Source organism: Clytia hemisphaerica, unplaced genomic scaffold, assembly GCF_902728285.1.
Source record: "Clytia hemisphaerica strain Z4C2 unplaced genomic scaffold, Clytia hemisphaerica genome assembly, whole genome shotgun sequence".
Taxonomy (NCBI): Eukaryota; Metazoa; Cnidaria; class Hydrozoa; order Leptothecata; family Clytiidae; genus Clytia; species Clytia hemisphaerica.
In genome coordinates this window covers 64,799-75,824 of record NW_027104077.1, presented here as the reverse complement: position 1 = coordinate 75,824, position 11,026 = coordinate 64,799, and the positions used below count along the sequence as shown (strand labels likewise).

The 11,026-nt window shown below is 34.1% G+C and overlaps 1 protein-coding gene across 1 annotated transcript; it reads left to right on the top strand.

The window, feature by feature from the left end:
- Positions 1 to 5,525: 5,525 nt before the first annotated feature.
- On the top strand, positions 5,526 to 6,923 carry LOC136812643 (uncharacterized). The gene is made up of 2 exons (XM_067069170.1): positions 5,526 to 5,589; positions 5,721 to 6,923. Exons 1-2 carry the CDS (start codon positions 5,538 to 5,540, stop codon positions 6,722 to 6,724), a joined length of 1,056 nt encoding a protein of 351 aa, XP_066925271.1. The 5' UTR covers positions 5,526 to 5,537; the 3' UTR covers positions 6,725 to 6,923.
- The last annotated feature ends 4,103 nt before the right edge of the window (positions 6,924 to 11,026 follow it).

The window sequence follows — 11,026 nt, the reverse complement described above, 5'->3', positions numbered from 1 at the left end:
AGAGATATTTTGATATAGTACTAAATTGGGGAAAAATGTATGTGCAAAATTCCAAGTCCAATAATCCTGTACTACTAGAACCATTGAGAATATTTTTAACAGGTGGTGCGGGCGTAGGAAAATCTCACTTAATTAAATGTATTTACAATTGTTTGTCAAAAGTCCAGCATATAAAAGTGATGAGCTAGAGAAGCCACGTATTATTAAATTGGCCCCAACTGGTATAGCAGCTATCAATATATCTGGCACCACAGTACACACAGGATTGAGTATTCCAGTTGGAAAATTCAGAAATATGGCTGACAAGCAAAGGACTGCCATTAGAAATAAATTACATCATGTAAAGTTGATAATAATTGATGAAATATCTATGATTTCGTCGCAACAGCTTTTGAACATCCATACAAGATTATGTGAAATTTTTGGTGTAAATGACAACACACCATTTGCAGGGAAAAGTATCATTGTTTGTGGAGACCTCTTTCAATTACCTCCAATTTTTCAAAGTCCAGTATTTTCAACTGAGGGACCTATTATTGGCGCATTCAAATTATGGCACCTATTTAAACTAGCTGAATTAGATGAGATTATGCGTCAAAAGGATGACTCTGACTTCATTGATCTCTTGAACAATGTAAGAGTAGGTGAATTGAATAGTAATGATGAAAGTATGATTAAATCTAGACTGATAACACGAGAACATCCTGATTATCCAATAGAATCATTGCATTTGTTTGCAGAAAATGCTTCAGTCCATCTTCACAATATTCAAAGATTAGATACTCTGCCCTCGGAAACAATAAATGTAGAAGCTATGGACGTTTATCCAAGGGATTTTACTGAATCTCAAATTACCAAGGTTAAAAACCTGCCACTTAACGATACAGGTGGCTTATCAGTTCTATTTGATTTGAAAAAAGGGGCAAGAGTAATGCTAATTAGTAATATTGATATAGAGGATAGGTTGATCAATGGTCAACTTGGGACCGTCACTGACGTAAAATTCAGAAACAATAAAGCAGAGCTAATTTATGTTAAACTAGACGATAAGACGGCTGGAATAAAAGCTCAAAGTAAAGACCAATATGCTAAGGCCACTGAAACTGTTCCCATTGAAAAGACTGAGGTAAATTTTCCCTTTGACAAAAAAAACCCATACACTTCACCTATCATTTCTCGGACACAATTTCCTCTTAAACTAGCTTATGCTTGTACAGTGCACAAAGTTCAAGGATTGACTTTGGATTCAGTAGTCGTTAGTTTTGACCTTGCAAGGCAAAGAAAGTTCAATGCTGGTCAAATGTATGTTGCAATGAGCAGAGTGAAAAATTTAAATGGTTTGTACTTTACTGGTCAATATCGACGTAGTGCTTTTGTCTGTAGTAATAAAGTTAGTGAAGAATACACACGATTGCGTCAGAACAAAGTTGAAAGAATTGCAGATATTATGAGATGCAGTTCTAATTTAAATGTTTGCCTATTGAATGTAAGATCTTTAAAACGACATGCAGTTGATATTCAAAAGGACAGATTTTTGTATGAAAATGATTTGTTATGTCTGACAGAGACACAGATGAGTTATGAGCATTCTGAGGAAGACAAACAAAATATTCATGAAAAGCTTCCTTATTATATTCTTAGTCATAATATTGACCAGCATAAATTCAACAGCGTTACTGTCTGTCATTCTCCTTCTTTTATTGACATTGATGAGTATGATCATTCATCATGCTTTTCTCTTGTAAAATTTAGAAAAGCTGAATTTACTGAAAAGGAATTTTGTGTTTTGGTTCTCTATAAAAGTTCAAGAATTCAACGTGATATGTTCTGTTACAATCTTGCTCAATTTATTGAAAGATACAAAATTGATATCATTTTAGGAGACTTTAACATGGACGGCTTTGAAATGGAGCATGATCAATTGTTGGCTGACATTCTCCAAGATTATGATTTAGTTCCGAACTTTCCAACACATATCGATGGGAAAATGCTTGATCAAATTTGGACACATAAGGAATTGGTGCACGAGTATGGTATTGAAGTTATTCGTAAATGTGTGAACTTATCCGATCATGATGGAATCAAATTATCGCTGACTTTGCTAGCTTAGAATACCCGTCAGAGGCGATTCCCGGCGGGATAAGGGGGGGGGTTGAAAACTGGGGGTGGTGGATGATCTCAACTTTCTGATGATTAGTTTTGAATGGTAAAAATTGCAGGAAGTAAAAAAAATTATCTCAAATAAAAGGGGTATAGTATCCCTTTTCTCCTATAGCAAATTCTACCTAACTTAAAAATTAATCATCAGAAAATTAGCCAACGATTCAGATACATTTGCTTATGTTGTCATAGGTGCTTTTTTATGAATTGATCAAAGGAATTTTTTTGTGATAGACTGAGTAAACTAGGAATACTCTTTAAAGCAATGATGTTATCGAAAATCTGTTAATATGATATCAGTACATGTTTGATTCTGGAAAAAATGAACTTTGTAATTAAGGATTGAAGCTTAACTCTGTTGAAAATATGCGATTAAGGTCATCCCACCACCCCCTCCATTCTTATGTAAGTTTTCTGACGTTTAAAGACTATACTTAAAAGACATTTATTCTTTGGGGAGAAAGGCTTTTTTTCTACATTAACCAAAAGGAGACCTCTGTTGAATTTGACATTTGCAGATGAAGTTGGGGAGGGTGTGAGAAATTGGTCAAATATATGTGAGTGTCTTTTATGGATGGTCTATGGTAGAAAAAAATCTATAGACAAAGGACAATTAGTTTAAAGATGCCTCACTCATTCATTCATTAATTCATTTTTGATTACTATCTCGTCAGGAAACTTACATACCTATGGATATGGCATTTAATGTATTATTTTATTTATTGTATTATTGATTCCTATTTTTATATTATTTATTCCTATTTTTTATATTATTTATTCCTATTTTTTATATTTATCATTTTTCTTCTGTTTTTCATAATTATTAGATTTTTTTAAATTGTTATATTCAAAACAAAGTAATATTTCTACCATTTTTTTAATAGGCTTTTGTTAATTGTTTTATTATTTTCTTGTATTCTTTTTATTATTCATTTGCTTACTCAAAAATCAAAAAGACTGTCACAGAGTTAAAAAATAGACAATATGGAAAAATATGGAATGAAAAAATATGGAAGTGCATTGCAAGTGAATTGATTCATCTATATATGTATGCATTTTGGTTGATATTATAAGGATAATTATTGAAACGTTGAATAGTGGTATAAGTGGATATATATTTCTATTTTGGAATTATTACAATTGATGTAATCGCTTATCCTAATGCAGCTTGAATTCATTGAATCTCAAAATATCCTAAATGGTCGTCATTTTCAGTCTTTATTAGCAAAGAGTCGAATGGCTTCGAAAATTTTCATTACAATCACCAACATTCGATATAATCGCCAACATCGATACTGCATAATATGTGCTTAAAGTCATTGTATCATATTATCGTTTCATCCGATTTTCACAATATGCTGTATTTGCTCATCGGAAACATAAAATTTTATGATTTTCAGCATTCCTATAGTAAATCAACTGTCGCGCTCAGCCACCAACCGACCATTGATAATACAAAAATGATAATTCTTATTGCGATTTCCATGATTCCACTGTGACTTTTTCGACGTACGTATCCAGACTTGACCTCAATCTTCGAAATGTCTGGTGATTTGTTCCTGTTGGAAAAAAACAAACGATTTGGTATGTAAACTTTGTATGGTTTGATTACTCGAAATGTGACATTTATGTAAACGAAACACTGAAAACTAATTTTTATTATTTTGGAAGCCGGAAATCCACCGGATGTCAAAAAAAAGCCAAATTTGCACACAATACTTGTAGGTTTGTAAATTAGCATCTATTAATTGTATATAATTTATCGAAAATATGAAATAGCAAATACTCATATTCTTAGATTAATGAAATCGAGACTCAAGTTATTCATTGCTGCTCGTGTAAACCGATGATTAGAAAATTAAGGCAGATTTTTGGCTAGAATTCACTTTAAAATACCTAACTTTTATGCTTTTGATTCAAACGGAATAGGTATATAAGCTAAATTTTGTGCATTCTACATCGCATGTAATTGTGTGTATTGTTCTCCTGGATTTTCTATGACCTTTCTCCTTTTTCTAAGTAGGCAAAGTTTTCGACTTTGAGTAGTCTTTCATCTTTTGAAATAGTATAAAATTTTACACCTAACACAATTTCTTTTTTACAAGAACGAAAGGCCAAAAGTAAGAACAATTTAAGCACAATACCGGACCTGGAATTACGGAGGTTTAAGTAAAATAAGGACCAAATGAAATCGGGGTACAAACCCAGGAACACCCTAAAAGCCCCAAATTTGCCCTGAAAATATAATAAGAACAGCATAAAAAAATTGAAGCTCCCCAAAGTTCCAAAAACAGAGAACAGCCGAGCCTCAACAAAATTTAACCGGTTCTTATAAAGAAGTATACACATGTAGGTTTTTTTAAGGGTCAGGGTTAGGCTAAGGGCTTTTTGAAATCCAGGCTCAAAGTTGCTTGCATGGTTGCTTCAAAATTTCCAAGCTTAAAATGGTTGAAAAGCACATTTTAGCATTTTTTTTAACAATTTTTCAATTTTGAATGGGCAGTAGAGGCATTTTTCGAAGTTTTTCGAGGCTTTCTTTTAAAGTTGTGTCAAAGTTATTTTTTATTGCTGAGGTAAAAAGTTGCAAATTTGGATTTGAGGCCACAAGGGGACTAAGTTGCCTATTTTTTGGGCAATTTCGAGGCCTGAGCCCTTAGCAACTCGGTTGCTTATAAAAAAAATTTGTACTGTAGATTCAAAGACGGGGGGTCTGCACGGTCTTTGTTTGATGAAATTTAGATGAAGCTTTATAAATACAGGAATTTTCCCCGCTTTATAGAGCCTGTTCACACGTTCGCATGTGACGGTTCGTATTATTCCGGTGAAGCTATTAGTCGATTTTTGTCAATTCTAACCAACTTCATCTCAGTTCGGAACAATGAGAAACCGTCACATGTGACCATGGTCTTAATTTCAAAGACGGGGGTTACACAATCTATAATACCAGATTATTGGTGGCAAAAGAGAACAAGAAAAAAAAACAATACACCAACTTCTTCCTCTTTTTGCTGAATGATATTCAAAAGAATGATACAGGTTTTTTTACCTAAGACGGGGGTCATATATTTGCACCAATTCATCGCTCTTTGTTGAAATTCAAATACACCTTTGTATAAAACGGGGGTTTTCCTCGCATTAACTTAAAAAAGCTGATTTCTCTCTTTGAAGGTGGAAATTGAAATATGAAATGTAAACACTTTAATTTGAATAAATGAATACCCCCGTGACGATTTTAAACATTTCCCTTTGATAATAAAACCAAAATGAATAGGCTATTTTTCTTAATTTGTTTGTGTTACCCCCTGAACCTTCTAGATTATAAAATGAACATTCTGTTTCACTCAATTCATTATTTCACATTTCACTTCAACGTCGACATGGCTGCTCAACAAGGGAACAACAACAACAACAACGATAACCAAGGAAATGGTACGTTTTGTCTCATTCGATGTTATCACATGTCTTCTGTCTCAATCATTGCTTTGACTTAAGGCCCATTATCTTTAATCATATCTAGCAAGCGGAGTAAATTCTTAACAAATTTCTGTTTTTTTTTTCAGATGAAATTTGTGGATTCGTACACAACGTCTCGCCTCTGAAACGATCTTCGGATGGAAGAAGGAATTACTTCGAATGCCTGATTCAGGAAAAGAATCAAACACAGAGGACCTTATGCTTCTCACCTAACAAAAGAAGATGTTTAGACGATGCCATGGTGTCGAAGACTCCCGTCAAAATCACCAACTGCAACGTCCAACGTGGTCAATTGTTCATTAACAACGGAACAGACATCCGATCGTGTCCGAAAGAAGAGGTTGATTTCAATCATAACAAAAAGTTGGCAGCGAACGCAATCCTTAGCCTGACTGACTTATCGGAAATATCCTCTGGTCAAGTTGTAACCATCAAAGCAAATGTCTTAACCGTGCCCGAACCAATCACACATTACGGACGTCAAGGAAAAATCCCAAAACAAGAAGTCACCATCCGAGACGACAGAAAAACGTGCAAGTTAACTTTGTACGGAGAGGACGTTGGCACAATTGAAGCAGGGAAGACCTACATTATGAAGAACTTACGAGTAAATATAACTAGAAACACTTTTTATTTAAACTCGACACAGAACCTTCGTTTCGTGGTAGAGGATGCAGCTCCTTTTAAAAACCTCACAGACCAGGAATGCCAAACAGAATCTACCGATCGTTTTAGAATTGTTGGAGTTTCTACTATCACCGTAACATACCATTGCCCAAAGTGTGGTAGAAGCACTCAGCTGAACGATGGTCATCGACAATACTGCAGTGAATGTAAATCTACTCTACGCGAAATGGACTGTTCATCCACCTGGTCTGTTAGCATTATGATGAGAGAAGTTGATTCTGGGGAAGTGATTAAAATCTATTTTCCAAACAATCAAACACGTAACTTAGCATCACTCATTGATCACACTATTCGATCTAAAGACGAATTCCAAGACAAACTACTTGATATTCAGAATGACTTGGACATAACTTTTGACGTCGTAACCAAGGTTGCGACAAACGTCAAGTTTACGAGTGATTGAAGTATGAACTATTCATCGTTTACATAGTGTAAATATTTTTTTTAGCTGCTTAATTTTTTGAAATGTCTATTCCTATAGAAAACGGTTGTGATAAGTAGCTTAGGCTATAGCCAAGTACTCAGACTCAGGTTTAAAAATTTTTTTTGCACTTTTCAGTTGCACTAAAATTATTTTTTAAATATTGATAACTGTTTGGAAATCTGTCTTTCTTTGAAGGATAACGTTCTTATTAAGCAAACATTTGAAAAAAAGTTTTTGTATCTTATATTTATGATATTGTTTTTGTTAATTTAAATCTTATTGGAGCTGGTCTCCTAACGTTTGTTAAAGAAGCTAAAATCTCATTAAAACAAGAATTTGATTCTTTTCATTTTTGTCTGGCCAAAACACTTTGATAAGACAAAGAACATTTTATTGAAAAAAAAATTACAACGTTTGAATACACATTTCTTTATTATAAGCAGCCGGATTGTTTTAGGCTCGAGGCCTCAAATAAGCTGATTTCCTCGTGAAGTAAAAGCTTTTTAGATAATCTATCCATGGCAAACAATAGCCCTTGACCTAAGATAGTATAGTATAATATCAGGGGTGGCAAAAGCAAATTTTTCGGAAAATGAGCTAGAATGCTAAGCAACCCCAGGCCTGACCCGAATGGAGTTGCTTTCAAAAAACGTGTGCGTCCCAACAGAAAAACGCTCTCAAGAACTCTCTTTCGTCTCTTGAAATCTTGATTTTTATGGCTGGTTAAATTTGACCTTTTGAAATTTTGCTGCAATTTTCGAAATTTGGGCAAACAAATTGGAATTCTAATACACCTTTTTTTATAAGCATACGGAAAACTTTGGTTAAAGTTCAATATGCTTAAATAGGGAAATTCAAAATTATTCAGAAAGTTATTGGGCTATTAAGAGGGTTTTGTAGAATTGGGGCAAAAGCCCTGTCCAATATTTGCAGTGTCCGCCTTTTAAACTGTCTGTTGATTAAGGAGTTCACTATATCCTATATCCCTATGTGTGGTCGGTGGGACTACTTTTGCCCTTCTTTCAAAAAGGCACGCTACGAGGGACTGATTTTCGAATTTTTGTGTTTTTGCGGTTTTTGCTACCCTACCTGGGACTCGTAGAGGTGACAAAAAGGTATCCGGACCAGCGGCGCATCCCCGTAACCCATTTGCCCTAGTACCCACCCCGGGGCTCAAAACATGTGGTCTGGTGTTCCATTGAATTCTTACCGAGTTAATAACAATAGATTTTGTACCAAATTTCTATTGTTAAGATAAATTGCTCAAAACATGTGGTCTGGTGTTCCATTGAATTCTTACCGAGTTAATAACAATAGATTTTGTACCAAATTTCTATTGTTAAGATAAATTGCTCAAAACATGTGGTCTGGTGTTCCATTGAATTCTTACCGAGTTAATAACAATAGATTTTGTACCAGTTACTCATTGTTCCCAGCGAATTACTCAAAGCATGCGGTGTGAAGCAAAAGAAATGACATGACCTATACGTTTTCTTTATAAGAAAGTGAAAAATTTTTGAAGCCTTCATCGGATGTTCTTAACATTTTGAGTTGTAAGCCCTAAAAATATGTATCCTTAAAATGTTCTTATTTTCAGTGAAGCAAATTTAGGACTTTCTACCAACGAAGTCATTTGATACCTTAGAAGTTAGAACTCGCGATTACATGTTTTTTTCTTTTATAAGAATGACCGAACATAGCGCTTATAAGTATACCTAGACTCATGATTAGGTCTGAAAATTATGACAATATCGTTATTATATTCTGAGCCTGACCAAGGGGCCTTGACGCTTAAGAAACATGTATTTCGCCTAGCTTTTTCTTGACCGTGAGAAAACAATATAACTGCTAATCTTCGAAATCTTTAATTCAATATTTCTTTTTGAGGAAAGCTCATACATACTGTAGATACTGTAGTTGCCTATCTACTCCTTCGGGCTTTACAGAGCCTGTACACAGATATCATGTATATGATCGACAAAATAACAAGAAATACAGCAGAAAAGACACGCGCAATATCTAACTCAATATACTCACGTTTTTTAAAATTTTTTTTTTTTTTACATTTTGGAATTTTAGTTTAATTGAAAACCAAAGTATTGTAAGAAGGATATAGAACTTTTTTTTCTGTAGCATTTTTATTCCGGGAAGCAAGACCTGTAAACACGATGTAATGATGTAATAAAACCGCCAATTAAAAATAGATTATCTCTCTATTATTACAATTCTGGTAAAATAAACCAAGTTATAGAGAAAGATGTATGATCTTAGCGGGAAAAACATCATGAGAATGAAAATAGAATTTGTAAAAATCCAGAACGTGAGATAAGAAGAAAATAAATGAAGGCGGGGCTTCTATATATAAGCGGTAAGAGTGAAAAATCCTTTGAAGTTTTGAAGAACAATTGAACTATTTAGAAATTGTAAATAGAGACACTATCAATAGAATAAGCCGAATAACGTAAACAAGTCAAATTTTTGTTAAATGAAATGACTATTGAAATAAAAAATGAATTAAACAATAACAATAAAACGGGTGCATGTCATTAGTCCGACAGTAAAAAAGCCCGAATCTATAATATTAAATCCACAATTTGGAAGTCTTTTTTTTCCGATCTCACTTTTGTCCGAAAGAGTGTCGAATGTTGAATAAGGGTTTTTTATAAGCAACTCCTATTTTCGAGCTTGCTTGGAGGTTGCTTAGCGTTCTAGTTCAACTTCTGAAAAATATGTTTTGACCACCCCCTATATTTATGCTTATTAAGCAACAAAGGCTATTGTTTGCCATGGTTAGATTATCTAAAAAACTTTTACTTATAAAGTATAAAAAATTGGCTTATTTGAGGCCTGGAGCCTCTTCAACTTTCAATGTAGTTGCTCATAAAAATGAGCCTCCTCTTCAACGATTCGTATTTCGCTTTCTATATATATTTTTTTGACTCATTGTCGGAATACTGACGCATTCGTTAAATCCAACGTCGGACATTTTTTACTGTCGGTCTAGAAAGTGCCGGACTACTGACGACCTCCCAGATTAATTTCATCTAATATTTTTACAACTACAAGGTGTATGGTGGCCCATCGTTGTCACGTCTTACATATTTCATTTAAAAATAGAAATGAATTTTAAAACCATCTTCATAACTAAAGTCGATTTGAAATCAACTGTTATTGTTATATTGGCCCATCGTTGTCACGTCTTATTTCATTTGGAAATAGAAATGCATTTTAAAACTATCTTTAAAACTGAAATCAATTTTGAAATCAACTTTTATTGTCACAATGGCCCAACGTTGTCACATGTTTTAAATGTGAAAAGTAAAAATTAACTTTTATTGTTACAATACTGGCTTGAAAACCCGGAGGGGCTAGACTCGAATCTCTTGGATGGGAAATGATACCACTTATTTCAAATCTGAAACGCACTCCCCGCGTGTTTTTCACACAAACGCCGGATTGAAAGTAAAATATATGCTAGAATTAGAAAAATGTACTTACTAAAAAACAAAGAAACCACTGCACTAGATTCAATCCGTCGCCATGACTTTGGCGGAAATCATAAGGTTTCACTTAACCTTCCCTGGGAAAGGTTAGAGATTCGACTCTACTCAATGGTTGCAATCGCCCAGAGTTATGACGAAAATTCAGAGCTTTCTTTATGAACTTAATATTTATTAAGCAATAAGCAATCAGTCCTTAGCAATCTAATCAACGGAGCATAAGAAGGGTTTAATCAAATTCATAACCAAGGCGATTGCTATCGAAAACCGACGTGATCCTTTGGGAGTCGGGGATTTATGAAATTTATTTAGCGGTCACTTGTCACCATTGGCAAAAGAGAAAGCTGTTAAGTGAGTTTGAGGCCCTAATTTTAAATTTCACGTAGTATTTTTCAGTAACGTATATTTTTAATCAAAAACGAAAGCTGTAAATATATATATTTTTTAGATGTGTTTACAAAGAGACGGAAATAAAAATAAAAATAAGAAAATCAGGAGAGAGAAAATTCCTTTCTTCCTATTTTTAAATAAAATGTTTGACGTCAAAACCCTTTTTGAATTCTCATCTTTTGATCAGCCGGGGATCAGCCAAACAATAAAGCGAGAGAATTCAGAAAATAATGGTCTTTTGACCAACGAATATTTATCTTTCTCTTTCTAGTGGTCAAAAGACTTTTCTGTTGTGTGGGGAAGCCCCTACGGTGGAGATTTATCAATATAATAGGTGGACTGGGTACTAAGTTCGAGGGCGGTGGGCGTTTTTGTTAGAAAAAGTCATCAA

Coding starts and splice junctions, on each gene's coding strand:
- LOC136812643 (XM_067069170.1), top strand. CDS start 5,538: ATGGCTGCTCAACAAGGGAACAACAACAACAACAACGATAACCAAGGA. Junction 5,590..5,720: donor CAACGATAACCAAGGAAATG/GTACGTTTTGTC, acceptor TTTTTTTTTCAG/ATGAAATTTGTGGATTCGTA.